At 53.5% G+C, this 22,916-nt stretch overlaps 1 protein-coding gene across 1 annotated transcript in view; it reads right to left on the reverse strand.

Annotated features, from left to right (window-relative positions):
- The window catches only part of VWF (von Willebrand factor), a 162,290-nt gene that overhangs the window by 18,305 nt on the left and 121,069 nt on the right, over positions 1 to 22,916 (reverse strand). Inside the window, exons 40-49 of the mRNA XM_028490937.2 lie at positions 22,364 to 22,563; positions 17,321 to 17,423; positions 16,597 to 16,671; positions 14,329 to 14,433; positions 12,957 to 13,162; positions 11,980 to 12,129; positions 6,568 to 6,678; positions 4,139 to 4,319; positions 3,002 to 3,042; positions 2,369 to 2,485 (exon numbers count right to left, since the gene is read on the reverse strand). Of these exons, the coding sequence (XP_028346738.1) occupies positions 2,369 to 2,485; positions 3,002 to 3,042; positions 4,139 to 4,319; positions 6,568 to 6,678; positions 11,980 to 12,129; positions 12,957 to 13,162; positions 14,329 to 14,433; positions 16,597 to 16,671; positions 17,321 to 17,423; positions 22,364 to 22,563 (1,289 nt within the window). The remainder of the gene's footprint in view (positions 1 to 2,368; positions 2,486 to 3,001; positions 3,043 to 4,138; positions 4,320 to 6,567; positions 6,679 to 11,979; positions 12,130 to 12,956; positions 13,163 to 14,328; positions 14,434 to 16,596; positions 16,672 to 17,320; positions 17,424 to 22,363; positions 22,564 to 22,916) is intronic.

Below are 22,916 nucleotides of genomic sequence, written 5' to 3' on the forward strand. Positions count from 1 at the left end.
TCCGCGGCAGGTGGGATCCTCCCGGACCGGGGCACGAACCCGCGTCCCCTGCATCGGCAGGCGGACTCTCAACCACTGCGCCACCAGGGAAGCCCTCCCAGCCCTTTTCATAAACTACATCGGCTGCTCAAGGACCCCAGTCTTATCTCCCTGCTGCCCTTTTCTAACTCTTGCTTAAATGCCAGTCTGTCCCTGTGCCCCCTCCGGGGGGGGGGGGTCATTGCTCAAGGTCAGCCCATGGTCATGCTCCTCTGGGAGGCCTTCTCAATGTTCCTGGTCAGTGTCACCTCTCTTCCTCAAGCCTTCCTTTGTCTCTACCACCCAGCAGCACAAACCGGCTTCTGGGCTCCTTTTAGGTATAAGCGTCGTCTCCCCTGAAGGAGACAGAGGACCCACGTCTCTGAGGATGCTAACAGTTCCACCTGACATCGGCAGTTCAAACAGACACAGACCGACCTAAACTTGACCCACCACAGCTCCCCACCTGCAGGAGGCCACACGGAGGCCCTTCATGGCAGAGGAACGTGACAAGACCAGGTAAGCTGAGCTAGAATGGGGGCATCTGAGGCAGAGCTCAGCAAAGGCTGAGAGATACACAGCAGGGCTAATCTCAGGGATCTCAAGAGGGAGGAGATCCCTGGGGAGACAGCGGAATTTTGGAGGCGAGGAGGAGGAGTACACAGACCAAAAGGGGCCGTGAATTTAGAAATATTTAGAGACCTATGTCTAGACTGGATTCTAAAGCTGGATTTCTATGGACGCAGAGGAAGTGGCCGTGCCACCCTCTGACCACCAGAGGGCGCAGGTAGAGAGTTAGTGGGCTGGTCCCCCTCTCTCCAGAACACTCTCCTTCAGGACAGCTTAGTGTGGACCTCTTCCTGCATCCACTGCAGTTCCATGGACATCCAGCTAAAGGGATGCCAAAGACTCCAGACAGCATCATTCCATCCCATATTCAAGCCCAGATGTATGTAGGGGAGTTATCTCTCTCTCTCTCTCTCTCTCACACACACACACACACACACACACACACACACACACACACACACACACACACACACACACACCTCTGCATCCGAAACCCTAAAACAACTGGGATTTTATACTTCGCTGGCTTCTTTCTAACTGAGGCGGGAATGTTCTCCTTGAGCCCTTCTATCAGAAGTAGCTGTGTCTCCTACAGACCCCTTCACTCCCTTGTAAATGTGTTATTAAGCCCCTACTTGGAGCATCACACGGCGCCAAGTGCCGTGAAGGGCACAGGTGCAGAACACTCCCCGACCTCAAGAGCGCCGACCGCACCCGCAGCTTGTCCTCACCTTGTCCCTGACCCCCGCACCGCCCCTCCCCTCTGGCCGCCGTGCCGTGCCGCTCCTCTGAGGAAGAATTCCTCCCCGACCCCGCGCAAAACCCGCCCGCGGCCCCACCATCTGAAAGAGCAATGACTATATCCTGTGCATCTAGCTCACAAGAAACTCATCTGCCCAACCATATTTTCTAAGACAGCGGGAGCCCTAAATGCAGAAGGCAGTCTGCGGAGGAAACCAAGGCGTCCTCCTGAGCGTTGGGTCCAGCTCTGTGAGGTGGGGCTAAGAGTCATGATAAGAATAGAGAGGTGCAAGCTTTCCTCTACCCAAACTAGAAACGATGATCCACTTCCCAGAACCCACCCGCAGAGCTGCTCTGAGCAAACACAGGCATCGTGACCTGGCAGGGTGAACTATTAAACGCAATGTCCAATAATCAAAGTATATGTTGAGGCAGAGCCCCTTCAAAGAATGTTGCATAGAACCCTGCACATAGCAAGTGTCTGATAAATAATTGTGGACTAACTAGTAACTGATAAATATTCGTTGACTAATTTTTAATGTTTTCAAAGAACAGTAGTATGTTGCTTAAAAAGAATACAGAACGGGCTTCCCTGGTGGCGCAGTGGTTGCGCGTCCGCCTGCCGATGCAGGGGAACCGGGTTCGCGTCCCGGTCCGGGAGGATCCCACGTGCCGCGGGGCGGCTGGGCCCGTGAGCCGTGGCCGCTGCGCCTGCGCGTCCGGAGCCTGCGCTCCGCAACGGGAGAGGCCACAGCAGTGAGAGGCCCGCGTACCACAAAAAAAAAAACAGAACTGTAAATATGGTATCATAAGCCTTCCAAATACAGGAAGAAGATGTTTAAATTTCCAAAACTAAATTATAATTATACCTGAAAAATGCACTTTGGGTAGGTGACTTTTATTCTCTTCCTTACCGTCGTCAAACATGTCCATAATCAGAAAATCACGAAAGCTTTTATTTAAAGAGCCCGGTGAGGTCCCATTGCTTGGGTCCCACAAGTACCCAGTCCACCCCAAGGCCCCCATGAGCCTCTCTCACCAGCGGGCAGTCCTCGCAGGTGGTCTGCCTGCACTCCAGCTTGAATCCGGAGATGACCCCCACCTGGACGGTGCAGAGGCAGGTGGTACACAGGTCAACCATCAGACTCCTCCCGGGCTGGAACCAAAGGGACCAGGGTCAGGCCTCCCGGCACCCGGACCCCCCAACCCTCCACTGCCCTCAGTCCCGTGAGCCGTCTGCCTCAGGCATGGGGGCCCGGCTGCCCAAAGCTGCCAGGATCCATCACCCTGATTCTCCTCCTGTCCCGAGAGGTCTGCTCCCTCCCGTCCCGTCCCGTCCCCCCGCCCCACCGCCCCCTCAAGGATGGCACGGTAAGAGTGAGGGCTTTCCCGGCAGAGAGGGAGCTGAGGCAGAGGGAGAGGGGCAGATTGAAGCGTGCACAGAAGAAACGCTCGAGTGCCTGGGGCCGGGATGGGAGCGCTAGAAGGCGGGGCCCAGGCCCTGGAGAGGTAGGGGTGCCACTCCAGGATGCCTGGGAAGCCCTGGAGGAAAGGAAAGTGTGGGTGGGGCAGGCCCCCCGGCTCCTTTCATTTGCACTTTAGAATGACACCCTTCCCACAGCACCCCAATCCCTGCCCCCCAGGCGCCCTGGAGGAGAAGGCAGCAGCTCACCCCAATGATGGTGCCGTTGAGCACACAGGCCTGCACGGGCTCTGGGGAGAGACGGCACAGGGCGTGAGCATGCAGAGCACAGCTGGTGAGGACCCACGGCCCGGCTGCTCCCCCGGGCTGGGCCTCCCTACCCCACCTGCCGGTCCTTCTCCCCGCCCAACGCCAGGCACTGTGGGTCCTCCTGCCAGAGCCCCTGTGGCCACGGTGACCCCGGGCCCGCTGAGGAAGGGCAGCTCCCTGCTCCCCACCATCCAGCCCACAGGGAGAAGGTCCCTGGAGTCCTCGAGGGGAGGGCACTTGTTTAAGTGATTCACACCCAAGGGGTGAGTGGGAGAATGTCTGGGCTTGTCAAAGAAAGAAACTCTACTCTGGAAACTTTAAGTCCCAAGATAAAATCACACAAAGAATTCAGGACAGGTGGTGGCGAGAGCTGTTTGCTGTGGCTGCTGCTGTTGGTTGTTTGGCTGGTTGGTTGGTTGTTTGGCTGGTGGGTGGGTTAGTTGGTTGCTTGGCTGGTTTGTTTATTTGGTTGGTTGGTTGATTATGTGGTTGGTTGGTTGGTTGTATAGTTTGTTGGTTAGTTGGTTGACTGGTTGGTTGGTTGATTGGTTTGTTTATTTGGTTGGTTGGTTGATTATGTGGTTGGTTGGTTGATTGTGTGGTTTGTTGGTTAGTTGTTTGACTGGTTGGTTGGTTGATTGGTTTGTTTGTTTATTTGGTTGGTTGGTTGGTTGGTTGGTTGGCTGGTTGGTTGGGTGGTTGGTGGGGTCAGGGGATGGGCAGTCAGAATAGCTCTTCCAGCCGAATGATTGAGGAGTCTCTAGAATTAGAGAAGCCTGGGTCCAATCCCAGTTCTACCGCTCACTAACTCACAAGAGCCAAGGGAGGTGTAACGGTACCCACCTCATGGGATTGTCATAAGGATGACATGAGACAAGGTACAAAACCAGCACTGACGCAGGGACGACCTTCAGGAAATTGTCGCATTTCCCTCCTCTTATTTGCTTTCTCCCCAAAGTGTTAGCAACGGATGGAAAGATCGGATCCTCCCCATTTCCCTGAGCTGCTCAAAAGGCAAGGATTCGGGAGCCTTAGAGGAAAGAGAGGCTTGAAGGCGGGCTTGGTGGCACATCTTACCGCAGTGACAGGTGGGGCAACAGCCCGAGGTCTGACAGCTCAGCTGGAAGCCCGAGGGGCAGGTGGGGACGTTCAGTTGGGGGCAGGAGACATTCCTCTGTTGCACGAAGACCTCCTCCTTGACTCGGACACACTCGTAGATGAGGCAGGGGTCCTCGGGAGAGGCCCAGTGAGAGCCAACCTGTGGTCGGAGCACCCGAGTTGGTCAGGGGGCCAAGGTCCCGCTGGGAGTGGGCGGCCCCCTCAGGAGCTGGTGTGGGTCCTAGAGGAGAGCCCGGCTCAATGGCTGAGCCCTGCCCACAGGGTGAGGCCCATAGAGGGAGGGACAGCTCATCCGGGTCCTTCAGTGAGTCTGGGTCAGAGTCGCCCTGACCAAGATCCTAGCTCAGAGCCCCGTGTGCTCCCAAGACAGAGTCTTGAGCCACCGGAGGAAGCGCCTGGGGACACCTGAGGATGCTCCCTCCACCCTTGGCTCGGCTGGGAGCTGAGCATCCAGGAATGGCTGCATGGGGAGACGCTGGAGGGGAGATGTGGAGGGAAACTCAGCCCAGCACCCAGCTCACGCTGCTTCCCTCTGGTACAGGGAGCCGGTAAGAGCCAGGGATGTTGCTGTCTGACCCTCGGCCCTGCAATCTGTCCTGAGCTTCCAGGCTGCACATGGGTGGCCTGTCCCAGGTAAGAGCCGGCGATGCTGGCGTCTGACCCTCGGCCCTGCAATCTGCCCTGAGCTTCCAGGCTGCACCCAGGTGGCCTGTCCCCAAGGGCACCACAGTCAAGGACCACTGAGTGTCCAGAACGTGGTTCAGAAAGTCCCTGTGGAGGTTCTTCCTGGACAACGCGTGACCGTGAGCACGGTCTGTGTGATCCAGCTCCCAGACACGCAAGCGGGGGCACCCGGCCCGCCCACTCCAGGCCCGCGACGTCTCTTGGCCCCTGTTCCCTTTCTTCTCTTTCCAGGAGAGACGCAGAAGGTGCCACACACTGCAGCCTCTCTCTTGACCCCCCTTCTGACTCACCCTGACCAAACCTTCCCGCTGCGGGCCACACCCCACTCGGATCATCTACCCGCCAAGCTTTGGGCGCATCAAGAGGGCCTGTTCCTACCCACGCCTGCTGGTCCCCCCAGAGCCACTGCCGACCGGCACGTCTTGTGGGTAAGATGGAGACTTGAGTTGGGAAGGGACACTCTTTTGTGAACACTGATGGGGCTCAGGGCTGAGGGAGCCCTGGAGGCAGATGGGAGACCAGGGGCCGGGGGAGCGGTGAGGAGGATGGGGCCAGCTGTCAGCCCCAACCAGGATGGAGTAGCCTCTGGCCCTGGGGAGGAGGTGCAAAGCCAGCCTGATCCCAGGATGGGATGGGGAGCAAAAAGGTTAAACGCGTGGAGAGGAGGGACACAGCAGGGAAGTCCACAGGTAACCAGAATTAGAAGAGGGAGGTGGGAACCCCTGTGGGAAACTCAGTCTGTCACCACCGAGGAGGAGGAGACTGGTGGGCCGGGGTAGGAGATGAGCACGTTCAGGGCAGGACCGGTAACCCTTTGCCCTCCTTCTAAACAGAGTGTGTTTGGGTCTCACTCGAGGACTCAGAAGGGGAAGGTCCCTAGGTGCACCTCGCCCCCTCCCCGCATCCGCGCCCTGAGGATTCCAGGGCTTAGCACCCCTCCACTTCATCCTTGTCAATCAGAGTAAAGGGACTGTTAGCATCCTAGCATCTGGGCTAAGACTGACTCGCGGGGAGGGCTCCTCTGTGCTTCAGAAAATGGCGTTATGCGCATCCAGAGTCAAAGTGAGAGCCTCTGGGCCACGAAGGAGAAGCTACCCTGCTCCGTTTCAGGGGAGGGGATCTGGGGGTGGGGGGATGCGGGCTGCCAACACGCTCAGGGGCTACCGCCAGAGCTGCAGAAGGGGGCTCGGGGGCCCTGGGAACAGAAATGTAGTTTGCTTCTCTGAGTTACATATTTCTCCAACAGAGACCAGTGAAAAGGCCAGAGGACGCCGCCTGGGTCGGTGTGGCACCAGCAGTATCTGCCGCCTGTGTGGCGTGGCAGGGTGCCAGGCCCAAGACACAGCCCTGCACCACCCATCAGGGGAAGCAGGTCCTCGGCTTCACAGGTTACACAGGAGAACATGACCCCCACCCTCAGGCGTTCACAGAACTCAGAGGGAGGGAACTGGGCTTCTCCCAAAATCCACACAATGGGAAGTCTGGGGCAACTTTAACTAGCTCCCCGGGAGCAAGGTAACCCCAGCTGCCATCTGGATAAACCAACAGCCGCATTAAACAATCTGTGGGGAAAGCAAAAGGCAGGGAATGAGCTTCTACTTTATGGTTGACGGGCGAAACCAAGGGCAGCACTGGACCCCAGATGGACGCCCAGGCTGGTGAGGCCCCCGCCCTCCTTCCTACCCACGCTGGCCCAGACCTACACTCTTCCAGTAGGACTGGGAGTCTCCCCGAGGGGAGCCGGTCACCACCTCGCAGGCAGATGGCAGGCACGTTCCACAGCACTCGCCTTCGTGGAGAACGTAAGTGAAGCCCTGAAAACACACAAAGAGTGGAGCGTCAGGACAAGCCGGCAGCAAAGACAGGTGTTCTGGTCCACTCGGCAGGTGTACGGAGCCCTGGGGCTTGCAGAGGGACAGCTGGACCAGATGTTTTCATCTCTGCCCTCCACCAGCCCCTCGATCGTGCTAAGTGGTCAGGAAGCATCACCCACTGAGTCACTATGGGTCTTACGCCAGCCGAAGAGACACAACCCTGCCCTCCGCAGACTTCCACTTAAGGATAGCCAGTCCATGGGAGTATTAGAGATGCTCAGAGTTCACTCAGAAGCAGCCAGCTGCCCTGATGTTTATCACAGCCCAAATCTAGGGTCCCTCACTGACTGGGGGAGAACATTCCAGAAGCCTGGAGTCCCGGGTCTGCCCTAACAGGGCTAATTACCTGCACAACATGGGTGCCTTGACCCCAGGACCTCTCAGCCATGTGCAGAGCTGGGCTTCCCCAGGTAGTCACTTGACATTTACCTACTAGTTTATGGGGCACAGGGAGACGAGACCCACTTGCCCCAGAAAGCCTGTCAGGAGGCCAGCATCCTGCAAGTCTGAAGTCTGCCAGCCTATCCCTCCTCTTGGAGGTCCTCCAATCTGGCCAAAGCATCGGGAACTTGGATTGAAACCCTCCAATGAAAACCCCGAAGCGGTGTACAAAGAACAGACAAAACAATGACGTGTGAGGCTGTCCCAGGGCCCGAGGGGCAAGAACCCGGGTCTGCGCAGCATCTCGGAGAGAAGGACGAACTTCAGCCGCAGCCGTTCCGGATGGGGGTGGGTACCACACCGCTCTGCTCCCCCAGAGCGCTCACAAGCAGGGCCCAGTCAGGGGACGCACTCAACACTCGGTATCATCCCAGGTGGTGCCTCTCGCGGGGGGACACGAGGACCCCAGAGACCTGGCTCAACTTTGCAGCATCTCCACGGGACCTACTTACACCCCGACCTGCGTCACAGCGGTGCCCAATGAACTGTCCTCAGTCCTTGATCAGCGGAGATCTAGTTAGTTATCGTGCACCTATGACGTACTAGGTGCTTTGGAGGCGCCAACAAATTAGGATGATACACTCGACACGCCCTCCGCTACGAGGCAGGATACACAAAATGGCACGAAAGGAACAGACACGAGGGAGCCTAGAACAGAGACATGGATGCCTTCAGGGACCTAGAGTCACTCTTGGGCACCCCCTCAGGGTGCTGAGTGGTCTGGATTCGGGCATACTCTGTTTTCTGCTGCCTCCACCACGGGCAAATACACCGCGGGTCACGGATGACCCAGGCTGGATGCCTGGTTCCCACAGCCCTACCTGCTTCTCCTGCTCAGGCGCTCCCAGCCCCGCCCCCAGGCTCTGGGGCTGCCGATTTCACAAGTTTCCTCCTGCACAACCAGGGCTCATCCTGCATTTTCATCTGTTTCTCTTCCCGTACTCCTCCAAACCCTCTCGCTTCCCTCTGTCCAAAACAGACATCTCAGACCTTTCTCCCTACCCTCTTCTCTATCCTGTTTTCACTGGTTTCCCAATTAAGAGTGGAACTAAGTAGGTCTGATATCCACCCAAGCTGGAAACAGATGCCACTGGAAAATAACTTCCTCACTGATTTAACAGCACAATTGCCACAGCGGAGATGGAGGTGGAGGCCTGGAGCGCTGGCCCCTGTCTCTTGGCCGGGTCATTCTGGCCCTTCCAACACCCGTGTTGCCAGCTGTACCAGCCTAACAGCAGGGGCCCCGGCCTAGGAGTCAGGACACGCACATGTCTGCTGGCTTCAGATGAGCCTTAGTGCAGCGGCCAACTTCATGCCCTGTACTGACCCTCTGCTTTCTAACAAGTGGGAAGAACAGCCCTGCCTCTTCTTCCTTCTGGAGGGGTATATCATGAGGATGAATAAAACATAATGGATTTGCATTTAGTCGCTCAGAACACAGTTCCCGAAGCTACCATTCAGTCTGACTCTGGAGTCTAAGGGTCATAAGCCTTCAAAGAAAAACTCCTCTGAGGTTTATACAGAGGAGCACGAATTCCTCTTGCTGTCAACGTGGGAGCAAGGCCATAGTACACCTATGACATTCTTTGGGACACCAGCAATGCCCTTTGCTTATCTTACGTCACGTTTCTGATGTGACGCGTAGAGGATTAAGTATGGAGATGGTAGGGGAACGCGTATTTCTGCAGACAGTGGCTTATAAAGGAAGAATCAGAGGGTGCTGGTGGTAGTGTTCTTTTTTTTTTTTTTGTCACAGCCTAGACAGCAAGTGAATTCAGGTAAGTGAGCCTAAATGCCTCTGGAGTCTGACCACAGCTGATACGCCCCTCTTCCAAGAATGAAGCCTGAGGCCATTCACTAAAGCTCCCACTTCAACACACAATACAGACCAAAGCCCCGCCTCCCCTCAGCTGTAACTAAACCTCAATGCTTCCTCCTCCTCCCAGAAGGTGTGAACATTCTGTCTCTAAGACAGGCCACTCGCCACCCTAGAGCCATCATCCGGTCGAGAGTTCTGGACGTGGTGCCCCCTGCACTCATTTCTGACCTCGGGACCCGCCATCTTCCTGAAACCGCCTCCAGCGCCTTGGCCTCTAGACAGCCAGGTTCACACCCCGTGCCCTGCATTCTCCCCAGCAGTTGATGGACCAGAGCGGGGTCCGGACAGAGGACCCAGTCCACGGGCCGAGCTGAGCCCATCCATTTCCTTCTTGAGAAGTTCATCTCCGGAGCACACAGATTGAACAGGTCTGATTGGACAGGGCGAACCCTGGACCTGAAAAGCCACACTGAGTTGAAGCCAGGTTCCATAAAGCCACGTGCAAATGAAGCTTCTGAGCAAGTGAAACGTCCTCCCAGGCCCACAGTGAGGAACCGGACGGATGGGCAGAGAGAAGCGGAGACAGGGGCTCACGGGACAAACGGAGAGAAAAGTGGTTCAACCACGGGGCCCACCTGCATGCCCTGCACTTCGTCTCTGAGTGATCCCTGGCTTTCCTATAAATCCCCTTTTATTTATTTTTTTAAATTTATTTATTTATTTTATTTTTGGCTGCTTTGGGTCTTCGTTGCCGCGCGCGGGCTTTCTCTAGTTGCTGAGAGTGGGGGCCACTCTTCGTTTCGGTGCGCAGGCTTCTCACTGCGGTGGCTTCTCTTGTTGCGGAGCACGGGCTCTAGGCGCGCGGGCTTCAGTAGTTGTGGCACGCGGGCTCAGTAGTTGTGGCGCACGGGCTTAGTTGCTCCGCGGCATGTGGGATCTTCCCGGACCAGGGCTCGAGCCCGTGTCCCCTGCGTTGGCAGGTGGATTCTTAACCACTGCGCCACCAGGGAAGTCCCCCCGCTCTTTTTATTTTAGCTAGCTTGAGTGGATTCCATTCTTTGCGATTAAAACTCCCTACCAAAACACAAAACATATTGGGTGGCAATTTTGTAAAAACAACCTCTAAACAGCACTCTCTTAACTTGATAGCAAGTTATTTCCACTGCCTCCCATGGCCTGTGGGAGGAGATGGAGGCCGATGGGTTTCCAGAGCTTAGTGTTCCCCAAAGGCACACCTGGATACCACAGCATCATCCTCTCCCAAGGGGGCCTGGCGGCCCCGCTCCTCCTCAGCGTGAGCAAAGCAGGTAGAGCGCAGATGAACTGAACAGACGCCCCCATCTCCGGGTTCACTCTCAGGCCCTCCCCTCCATCACCAAACCACACACACACTTCCGAAAAAAAGCATCAAGAGCCTGCTCTTCACCGCTGTTACAAAAGCACCCACTAGACGCATGTACTTGCCTGCCCTGCCTCCTCTTCTTTTATCATTTTTTTCTACTGATAATAATGCAGTGATGGGCTTCCCTCGTGGCGCAGTGGCTGAAAATCTGCCTGCCGGTGCAGGGGACACGGGTTCGAGCCCTGGTCTGGGAGGATCCCACATGCCACGGAGCAACTGGGCCCGTGAGCCACAACTACTGAGCCCGCGCGTCTGGAGCCTTGTGCTCCGCAGCAAGAGAGGCCGCGACAGTGAGAGGCCCGCGCGCCGCGATGAAGAGCGGCCCCCGCTCGCCGCAACTGGAGAAAGCCCTCGCACAGCAACGAAGACCCAACACAGCCAAAAATAAAGAAATAGATTTATTTTTAAAAAATAATAATAATAATAATGCAGCGATAACAGTAATGTGACCGATCAGGACCCTATGGGGTCTTCCCGGGACAGGCCTCCCCCGCACCCTCTGCTTTAGCTCCTCCCTGAAGGACCTACGTAACAGTATCTGATGCAAATTTCCTGAGTTGTTTTGCAGATGTGAAAACCCCCCACCAAATAGAAGATGTTAACTACAGGATGACCTGAGGCCTCCTGGAGCCTGGGGACTGGTCATGTTAACCCCTGGGACACCGCCCCGTTACCTCACCGTCAGCCAATCAGCGAACTGTGCACGAGCTGATCACAGACCCTGCGACCCCGCCCCCCCTCACCTGGCTTTTAAAAAGGCTTTGCCGAAACCCTTCGGGGGGAGCTCGGGGCTTCTTAGGACAGGAGCCACCCGTCCCCTTGCATGGCCCTGCAGTAAACCTGTCTCTGCTCCAAACTCCGACGTTTTGATATGTTTGGCCTCACGGTGCGTTGGGCACACGACCTTGCGCTAACAATAAGAGCATTAAACCAGCAAACAGAATTGAACCCACAACGCCCCCGCGGGCTGTGGTCCCCTTTTTCTGGAGTCTGATGAGTCTCCGATGTGCAAAGAACAAAGCTCCCCAAGCACACAGGAGCCTTAGGGGCAGAGGCCTCCACAAGAAGAATTAAAAACTGGACTGGGGGTTTCAAACCCCCAAATTATACCGCAAATTGTAAACATGGCTCAACTTCTGTACCTCAAATGATAAGCCTGGTCTGAAAAATCACCAACCTGTGTAGAAACACTACAGTACACTGACACGGGGACCATCTCAGAAAACTCAGGACATATGTCTGTACTAGGTGTAGGCTAAGGAGATGTCTGAAAAGGGACGAGATCGATAGGGAAAAAAATCAAGCCCTGTTTTCTAGGCAATTAATCCACATCTCTGCTTAGACCAACTTCCCAGCCCTGTGGACTCAAGACCGCACAGCAGACGTGACGATCAGGCAGGAACTGGTCACAGAGGATGACACAGCAATCCTTTCCTCATGCTTCTTTCCTTTACCCAGCCCCACTCCCCCCCCCCGGGCCCCTCCCCTCTGGCCTTGAACCAGAGGTTCCTAAGGGGGCTTTCTTGCCTATTCCTGGGATCCCCTCCCCTACTTCCCTACCCGACTCCCTCCCCCTTACCGGCCGGCAGCTGTCTCCACAGGGCCCCTGGGAGCACTGGGCCACACGCAGGCCCGTCACGGCGTCCTCCAGGCCGGTACAGGTGCACATGTCGCAGCCCTCCTCCCAGATCTGGCCCACGGGGTAGATGGTGCCTTGGTGGACACACACCTGTAGACACAAGGTTTCCGAGTGAACTGACTCAGTTCATCTAAACGAGAGGTGAGTAAGCATCTACGGCGTGTTGGAAGCTACTCCAGGTGCTGAGACTACAGCAGTACATGAAAGCAGCATAGTCTCTGCCCACACGAAGGGACGCTTGCATAGTAGAGTTTGCCCTCCTTCCTCCCCTGCCCACCTGCCTTAGGAAGGTCCACCCTGGGAGTGGCTCCTTTCGAGTCCCTCGAGGCCCTCAAGTGGGGATATAACACACTGGCCGCCTTGACCCACTATCACTGCTGCCTTCACTGCACTTAACTCCTTCCTGTGTCACACGGAAAGCTGCACCCTAATTCTCAGGTCCAGTAAAGTCCTTGAACTTGGAACCCACCCATGTATAGCCCTCTGTCCCATTAGGCGTGGCTGAAGGTGAAGGAAGGGTGGGCAGGGGTTATGAAGCAATATAAATTTATAAAATTTGCTTATATTTTCAAAAAGAAAAATAGATGGATACACCAATGAAAATGATAAATTATGAAGGGAGAGAAGGAACAAGGCAGGGAAAGTGGGGGTAGAGGTGAGATTTCTGGGAGTGCATCTTGTTTTATAATTTAGGTTTCAGAATCACTCATGTGTTTAGAATCATCTATGGCACCCAGCCATGCTCAGAACATGGTAGCGTCTCTGTGAGTACCTCCTGAGCTAATTAGATTTAGGCTGAGATGGAATGCTAATGCCCCTTCACTGGGCCACACAGCATCCGTGTGGGCAGGAAGGCAAGTCTTCCACAAGGAGCACGTGTCTGGCCATCGTCCCAGCTGGAGCCGAGCAGCCCCTACCTTATCAGGGAGGCAGGTGGTGGTGGTGCAGCCGCAGTCATTGGTGACGGTGGAGGCCAGGTACCCCAGTGGGCAGGTCACCGACGAGCTGGTACAGTTGCAAACACACTTATACTCATCACAGCACTGGGTCTTCTGAAGGACCGGCGTCCGGTGCGGGGGACAGGAGGGCGGGGACCCCCTTGGGCACTCTTCCTTCCTGCAGGCTGAGGGGCAGCAAGAGGTGATGCCCCGGTCCTGCCACACTGAGCGCTGCACTCAGCCTGGGTTCCTAAGCATTCAGCTACTATATAAGGTCCCAGGGAACTCTAGCCCCAGAATGTTAAGTCAGGAACACACGTGAGCCCAGCTCAGGAGCTGAGGGATAGTCAGTCATACCAAAAAGTGGTTAGTCTGCAGAAAAACAAGAACACTAACCCAAAGGAGAAATATGAAGCTATTTTAATGGCGAGGCTATAAGGCTGCTGGGTGTCCACTCTACCACCTTCCCAGACACATCTGGAAGGGGTGGGGTCCCTCCAGCTGCAGATACTCAGAGATGACTGGTGTAGAATCTCTAAGACCCAGAGAGCCCTGGGCACATAGGTACTGGTTAGCATTTTTATAAGCTGGTAGCTTATGAGATCCTATCCCCAACCTCAGTACCTGGAATAATAAATGACCTACAGTTTTAGGTCCTCCAACAGTGATGAAGGACAATGACAGCAATCTTGTCAAATCCACAATGTCCCTTTATCACTGCCAAATCCCATGCCACGCCTCTGCCTGCTCCGAGCTTTCTGCAGATACAATGTGTTCTCCCACACTCGAGGGCTTTCATCTCAGAACTCGAGTGAGATTCTCAGTCAACAGGACGAGAAGTGGGTATTGACTTAAAGTGGGTATTCTCCGGAACTAAATACAGAATTCAGCTTCTGGACATGTCCAGAAACTGTCTTTAGTCCAACCCTACGCTTAAATTGTAGTATTTAGAAATTAAATACATAAACATACAGAGGAAGAAAAATCTATAAATTTATTTGGGAATAAGATCCAGTGATTTGAACAAACCAAGAGTACATTCCTTCCCCTCCATGGCTTATGGGAGGGTGGGAGAAAATAAAGATTAGATCTGGAGGCTTCTTCATCTCAGGTCCCAATGCCACCTAATAAGCCCAAAAGGGGGATGCCTGCAGCTGTGTCCACACCCCGTTCCCCACCGTAGCCTGCGGCTGGGAGGAGTCTTGGGGGATTCAGTCCACGTGTGACCTTGACCCCTCTGTTCTAGACACACCCCAAGCCCAGACTCAGCTCACTAGAATACAGGATGCCTTCCCAGACCAGGGGACAGTGACTGCACCACCCCGTCCTCACCCACGGAGGGAGAACTTACAGCAGGTGAAGTTGGGTCTGCACTCGCCGGGGTTGGTCAGTGTAGGCTGGAGGCCACCTTCGCAGTGAGGCACCGGGGGCAGGTCACAGCTCACCAGGTCACACACTGAGGGCCCAGAGAGAGACGTGCGCTCAGAATTCAGCGAGGCTACTCTTGTGCTAGTGAGTGGCTCCCTACACTACATTCCTACTCACGCAGACCTTTCCTGTTTCACATATGTGATGATGATGAGATGAAGGCAGAGCTAGAGATGGAGATAGAGGAAGAGATACAGGAAGATGAAAAGATAGGGGAAGAGATGGAGATAGAGATGGAGATACATGGACAGGGAGGGGGTAGGGGAGGTGATGATAGATAGACAGACGGATAGATGATAGATAGATAGATAGATAGATGATAGATACACAGATAGATAGGTAGATAGGAAGATAGATAGATAGATAATAGATGATAGATACACAGATAATAGATAGATAGGTAGATAATAGACAGATAGATGATAGATACATAGATAGATGATTGATAGACAGTAAATAGATAATAGAAAGATGATAGGTAGATAGATAATAGAACGATAGATAGATAGATAGATAGGAAGGTAGATAGACACATAGATAGACACAAGCCATAGAACAAACTCATGTTGATTACTCTTGTCATCTGCAGGGACTCCAGATCTCGGCCAATCGCTTGAACCCTCTAGACCTCAGGATCATCTTCTGTAAGGTGGGCAGTCTACCTCACAGGGTCGGTCTATTGATGTCTTGAAATAATGGAGGCAAAGTGCCTGGCACATTGGAGAAGCTTCAAAATGTCCATAAAATGAGGGCTTTGAACTAAATGACCCCCAGTTCCCTCCACTGTTAACATCCTAAGACCTATTTTTACTAAATTGTTCTCCAGTCAGATTCACCCCTCACTCCCGCCCCGCCACATAAGGCTTCTCTTTATCCCTGATAAATTTCATCAGCCTAAAGCAATGTCTCAGATGATTTCTTTTTTAGATCCTCGGACTGTCTTGATCTATCTGCTCTCCCTCAAAGGTTTCATCGCCTCAAACCTCACAAGCCTGTGCTTTATGTCTTCATCTGTACAATTAATAAACGCCTGGGACAGACGGGGACAAGGCACTAGAGACTTCCGGCCATGTTACTCAGAATTCCATCAGCTCTGGATTCATTTAATTATACCTTTATTCAGCCCATTATTCACAATGCACGTTGCAAGCCTATAATGAAACCCTTTGACAAATAACGTGTTGAGGTCAAGGTGCCCATGTGTGGCCTTTTCTACAGTTACTCGGGCATAACTGGCTCTGCAGTAAATCCCTTGCACCTCCCCCACCAGTGATTACCCCATTCTTTTATTTTTGAGGTATGGTTGATAACAATATTACATGTTTCAGGTGTACAGCACAGCGATTCACAATTTTTTAAGGTTATGCTCCATTTATAGTTGTTAGAAAATATTGGCTATATTCCCTGTGCTGTACAATATACCTCTGTAGCTTATTTATTTTATACACAGTAGTTTGTACCTCTTACTCCCCTGCTCCTATATTGCCCCTCCCCCCTTCCCTCTCCCCACTGGCAACCACTAGTTTGTTCTCTATATCTGTGAGTCTGTTTCTTTTTTGTTATAGTCACCAGTTTGTTGTATTTTTAGATTCCACATATAAGTAATATCATACAGCATTTGCCTTTCTCTGACTTATTTCACTAAGCATAATACCCTCCAAGTCCATCCAGGTCGCTGCAAGTGGCAAAATCGTATTCCTTTTTATGCCCGAGTAGTATTCCATTGCATGTATGTACCACATCTTCTTTATCCATTCATCTGTCTTGCGGGGGTTTTTTTCTATTTTTTTGGCCACGCCGCGCGGCACTCGGGATCTTAGCGCCCAAACAAGGGATCAAACTCGTGCCCCCACAATGGAAGCATGGAGTCTTAACCACTGGACCACCAGGGAATTCCCTATCCATTCATCTGTTGATGGTCGCTTAGGGTGCTTCCATATCTTGGCTATTGCAAATCATGTTGCTGTGAACATTGCACGCCATTTTAATGCTTTCAAAACGTACATTTAATAAGTCACAGCAGAATCTTTCTAGGAAACAAATCCTATTTTCCAGAGGCTACTCTTTCCAGGTTTTGGAAAATCCACACCCTGCTTCTGACCACGAGCCCCTTCAGCACCACCACCTTGGCCCCCTCTCCCCGGGGCGGGGCTGGGGTTGGACCCCGAGAAACGCCACGGGTGACACATACCACACTCGTACTCGGGGCAGCACTGCTGCGTGCTCTGCCGGAGACGGGCCACCTCGCACGGGCCGCACACAGGCGCTGGGGGAGAAGAGGCCGCAGAGGTCAGAGAAAGAGACAGCGGTACCCACTGCAGGCTCTCGGCCGCGGGAACCAGCCAGGCCTGCTGACGAATGAGTCTCCCGGTGTGTCCTGCTGTCCCCTCAGATGCGCCCTCGGGAGACCAAGGCTGAGGGCCAAGGAGGGGACAGCAGGGCAGGCGCACACACACACACACACACACACACACACACACACACACACACACACACACACACCCAAGAGCTCTACTCCCGTGCAGAAAGGGGGCCCAGCCCGGCGAGGCAAGGAGGGTGGGGCTGGCATGGGGAATCCACCTGTGGATCTGGTCCACCAGGTCTGAAGGCAGGGTGGCCTCGGGACCTGGAGGGAGCCCTTAGGGAGGGGCCTCACCTCTGGCTGTAGGGCAGGGCTGTGTCGTGCAGTTGACCTTCCGCCCGCTGAGGCACGTGCAGATCTGGCAGGGCTGGTGGTCTGGGACCCACGTTTCCAACACCCCCAAGAGCTCTACTCCCGTGCAGAAAGGGGGCCCAGCCCGGCGAGGCAAGGAGGGTGGGGCTGGCATGGGGAATCCACCTGTGGATCTGGTCCACCAGGTCTGAAGGCAGGGTGGCCTCGGGACCTGGAGGGAGCCCTTAGGGAGGGGCCTCACCTCTGGCTGTAGGGCAGGGCTGTGTCGTGCAGTTGACCTTCCGCCCGCTGAGGCACGTGCAGATCTGGCAGGGCTGGTGGTCTGGGACCCACGTTTCCAGAAGCTGAGGGAGAACGAGGTTCAGAGAGGGCCCAGGAGTTCATGGAAGTCGGGCCCCCCCATCCCCGGCTCGGTCTCCCTGGGGGACGCCCAGCGCCCAAGCCCCGCCTGGGTCAGAGCTGCGCAGATGAACCCAGACAAGCTGACAGATGCTGAGGATCCTGAGGAGGAGGGAGCTGGAGGGGCCCTGCGGTGCCTGGGGGCACCCACACTGCTTCGTACACCCGGGGGAAGGACAAACCCCAGGTCCCAGACAACATGGAGCTTTCATCACAGCCCTTCTCATGGTGACGCTAAAATAAAGCAAGGCGAGAAAATGAGGACTTCTGTGTCACCCCGCCGGCCGCTTCCCAAGCCAAAGGAGAAGCTGGGCTGCAGCCTGAGAAAGATGCCATTCATCCCTGCAATGGACTTAAGACTATGCGGCAGCAAGAGCTGAAGGGGGACAGCAGAACGCTCAGAACCCTCACATTGTTGGCACTGGTGGTGACGTTCCGGACCAGGGTGCAGTTTCCAGATGAGGGTCACCAGGGCAGCAGGCATCCGCACTGCACAAGGGCTTCAGAGTCAGGAAGCCCCCCAAAGGCTTTACACTGACTCATCGTATGTTCCTTCTAATAACCCTATCGGGTGAGTATGACCATTACTCACACTGAGGCACAGACCAGGAGCTCGACCAGGTGGCACCGCCGGAGTTTGGACCCGGCATCCTGGCCCTGCACACCACATGCTCTCTCTCCAAACCACGGCCGCCAGGCTTGGCCAGCCCGCCGAGGGGCTGTGGGAGTGCCAGGCACTGGGTACGCCGTCCCAGCCCTCGAACGGCTGACGGTCAAGCCGAGGAAAAAGGACTTGCCCGTGAAAAGGTGAAAGAGACTCAGTTTTGACGCTTCCGCACCGCGGAATACTACTCAGCCATGAAAACAAACTATGGAACATGCAGTGTGGACGGATCTCGAGAGTATCACGTCGAGCGAAAGAAGCCAAGCAAAAAAGGAGTAATACTGCATGAGGCCATTTACATAAAATTCCAGAAAATGTAAACGGATCCATGGTGACAGAAAGCAGACCAGTTGTTGCCTGGGGATGGAGGTGGGGACTGGGGGTGTATTAAACAGGGGCACCAGGGAACTTTCGCAGGTGATGGAAATTTCATTATCTTGATCGTGATGACGGTTTTTACAGGTGAATGCACTTGTCAAAATTCATCAGATCATACGTTTATATTTGGCGCTGTTTACTGTCTGTGAACTCTCCATAAAGGTGATTTTTTTAATAAAAAAAAGAGTGCCAGGAGTGCAAAAGAAGAGTTCACTAGGGCTGTGGGCTCCAGAGAGGCCTCACGTCCTTGGGGATGTGGCCACTGCAGGAGGCTGTGCTTAACCTGGCGGGCAGGGTGCAGCCCTGAGGCTCTGTAAGCAGGACCCGCTTCAGAGGGAAGAAAGTTCAACAAGGACAAGCCTTGAGCGGGTGCCAGCGAACGGGTGGAGAGGGAGGGACGAGGACCAGGAAACAGAACAGAGGCTGCAGCGGCTACTATTCCAGCTTCTCCAAGGGGCTGGGAAGGCTGGGCAGAGCGGACGAAGGCGGGGGAACTCACACATCTCCCCAGGTCTCTCTCTGCTCTGCCTCTTTCCTGCTCTTTTACACTGCTGGTGATGCCAAGAAAATCATAAATCAAGGGATTTCTATTTAGACGTTTAAATGGCAAAAGTGATGAGATAAGAACGGAGATATATATTTATATATTAGGGGTTTTTTTCTCTTTTTAAAAATGAACTCCAGACATCTAAAATTCAAGAACCAATTATACAGCTTCCCACCTCTCCTTGGCAACATCACAATAGATGACCGAAAGCAGGTGTTAAACGTCCTCTTCCAGGGATTTCCATTTTCCCAGGAAGCTTTAACGAGGCAGGTCACAGAATCTATGGCCCCTGAAAAAGAGCCCTGTCTGGCAAAGGCTAAGCTTCTAAAAGCGCCCGCGGCCAGTCTTACAGCAGTACACCTGGCGCATTATGCAGCCAATCGGCCGGCAGAGGGCACTCCTGCATCAGGACAGGCCAACTCCCGGCAGCCCGGTCTCAGCCCCCAGGTTCCAGGGCCTGGTGCAGGACTGTGACCTGGACAGAACAGGTAAGCGAGCTGGCTGGAGTTAAAGATGAAATAAAGATGACAGGAGAACGACCTGCAGAGAATGCAGCAAGGGAAAACTGAAGTCCTCAGAGCCCAAGGTCAAAGCAGGCACTCAGCAAGTCACCAGGCGCCGCCCACCCCGGCCAGGCTTTGAGGGAAGATGCAAATTAAATGTCAGCGCTGAGCCGCTACGGAACAGAGAGGAGACGAGGCTCAGCACACCGTCTGGGTGACGCAGGCAAATCCCCAGCGGAGCTGAAGCAGCGCTGGCCCAGCACAGCGGGGGGCGGGGGGCAAGGCGGGACAGCCCACGCGTGGCCCCGGATCCCTTTAGAGCCGGCTACAAAGGCAGAGTGCATTTTGTAAAATAAACAAGAGCTATGGAAACTGGTAAATAGTTTGCCCTTCCAAAATTACCATAAGAGATTTCTACCTTGGATTATTTCCCCGAAGAAAAGTTTTCTGGGCTTTATTTTTCAGTTTCAAGAACATTCACTTAATGGAAATGTTCTTCATGTAAGATTGTTATTCCCTCTCTACTTTGAAAGTCAAAGCTGGACTGGATATTTGCCTTCATCCACTTAAACTATATTTTCTGAAATAACTAAAACCGGCTGTGCTCCCTTCATTGTTTGGTTTTTTTTAATAGTTTTCTATTAACTAATTTTATGTCGCTTGATTTTAAAATGTATTTATCAGACTGTATCTATGTCAAAATACTGCACTATTTGGATGCCCTCTTCATACAACTCTGATGCATATTCCAGTGTGGCACTGAAGGGTCAGGGAGCAGGGAAGAGGGTCAGGGAGGAGGAGTGGGGAAGGGGGCAGAGACCCTAGGATAAAATTCACAAGCCTCCCGCCTTCGGGTCCCTGCAGACACCTGACTCACAGAGAGCCAGAAGTGCAAACTTGAGCTTCCTTCTGATCTCGAGGATGCCAAGGAAGGGGTAGAGACCATTTCTGACTGCCTCTGAGAGCACCTTGCCACCAACGGCAAAACCAGCCTGAAATGACCACTGGGTGTCAGCACCCCAGGGCAATGGCACACGTCATCTGCGCCCAGCGGGAGCCCAGGAGCTGTGCAAGCCAGGGAGAGCGATGTAAGGTTTTGTCAGCTCTTTGGGGGAACGTTACGGTACGGACAGTTACTTAATTTGGCCAGCTGAAATATGGCAGTAGGGTGCGACTGGGCTTCTTTCCTGGTTTACCTGTTACACTGTGAGAACAAACGGGATCCACTAGGGCTAAAGCCCAGCAACAAAGCAGAGCCAGTGGGACCATCCAAGCAATCGCCTTATTGGTGCCATGCTTACATGGACACCCAGTCAGCTCAGAGTTTAGATCACAGTTCCCGTGAGCCCAATGGCTGGGCTTGGACACTGTAGGGTGACCTGGTGTAGTGCATAGGGTCTTTTAAAATCACCTCTTGTCATCTGAGCCTCAGTCTCCCACTCAGAGGGACATGTAATAATTACCCTATGGAGCTTTGGGGAGAATCAAATGAAATGGTCCATTTCCTAGCTTCGGATGGCAGGGACAGAATAGTGTAAACCTGGAACGATCGTTTTCACCATTCTCCAGCTGGTTAGCTAGCTTCACCGTGTGTTCTCCTAGTTCTGATTAAATACAGTGTTAAGTCACCTGACCTGGTCCACTTAGTGATGAAGGTCTTCCTTGGTGTTGATGAAGATGTTAGGTCTTGAGTGCAGCCCATGGTCACAGAACACATGTTCCTTTGCTAGAAGCCAAATGTGCTCCCCCTCTACCAGGCTCTGTGGTATCACTGCCAGTTTGAAAGGCAGGACCACTGCCCACACTCACAGGTCCACAGACACACACTGCCCCAGGTACTGCAATACACACATTGGCAACTTTGAAGAGATATGACTGCCATCTGAGTCCAAGATGAGGGAGTTTGGTAAATAAATAGCCTTTCAAAATAATGATTCCTAAAAGGCTAAGAGAACTGATGACTTGATGACTCAATGACTTCCAAGAAAATCAGTCCAAAGGGGACCTAGCAAAAGGGAAATTTCATGTACCGAAAAGAGCAAGCTCTTTGGAATCAGACAGAGCTTCAAATACTAACTCCAACTCCCAACCCCATCTCCTACAAACCGCATCCATGGGCAAGGTACCAAGCTCTCCAAGCCTTCATTTTCTCATAGGTGTTTTGTGAGTATTTATGAGAGGGGATGTTACACACACACACACACACACACACACACACACACACACACACAATTCTATAGTCTAATAAGTCTGAGAAGCAAAAACTTGCAATGTACATTAGCATATCCAAAGCTCTAGAGAATCCTGCAATAAAGAAACCTGTCTAACTTGCTTAGCTGGTGTTCTTTAAAACCTCTTGACCACAGGTAACTGTCAATACCTTGCCTGCTAAACACACCTTTGAAAAATGTTGAAATAATGAATATATAGTGCTTAGTACAATGTAAGGTACCTAATATATCTTAATAATGGTAAACATCACCATATAAAATATTCCTTTCCCATCCCCTCCTGGGTTCCTAGCATTCTACTAACATGGATATAATGATAAACATAGTAATGGTAGTAATGTGTTGTTACACTCTGGCGTTTGATCACACAGCTAACCCACGACAGATCCGGGTTTTGAACCAAGATGTGTCTGACTCCAAAGCCGTTATGCCGCACTGTCTTCCCATCCCTCAGGGACCCCCCTGGAGAGCAGAGCCCTGCAGCCAAGGTTAGAAGGGGCCAACCACGGGTGAACGCTTCCCCCTACTGGCCCCACGGGGGGCGAGAGGCCAGGGTTCCTACCTGGTGCCGGATCCCATCGTCACCGACGCACTGGGTGCAGGCCTCCTCGGGAACACAGCTGCCTTCCAGCAGCACTTGGTGCAGGGGGCAGAAGCAGCCTTCTGAGGGATGGTCCCCACAGGAGCTTGAGTTGCCCTCACATTGGCGGGGGCAGCCGCGCTCACAGTGGTTGTAGACCAGGGATGGCGGGCACGGCACAGCTGCAGACAGAGAAGGGGGTCACCCTCAAGGGTCTGCACCAACCAGAGGGAAGTGGTTCAGCTTCAAGGCAGCTGATCATCTGACAAACTTGCTGGGGCAGAAACTGCTAGTTTTCACCATCTCTCCATCTTCCATAGAAATAGACCTTCAAGCCGGGCACATGAGCACCCAGAATAAAGACTACATTTCCCAACCTCCCTTGCAACTAAGTGCAATCATGTGATTACATTCTGACCAATGAACTGTAAGAGCAAGTGTAGACTCTTAACAGCGGTTTCTAAGAAGCATTTTTTGAAAGACAGCTGCGTCTCTGGCGCTTTTCCTTCCTTCCCCTCATCCTGCCACTTGGAAC

Source organism: Physeter macrocephalus, chromosome 6 (genome assembly GCF_002837175.3).
Source record: "Physeter macrocephalus isolate SW-GA chromosome 6, ASM283717v5, whole genome shotgun sequence".
NCBI lineage: Eukaryota > Metazoa > Chordata > Mammalia > Artiodactyla > Physeteridae > Physeter > Physeter macrocephalus.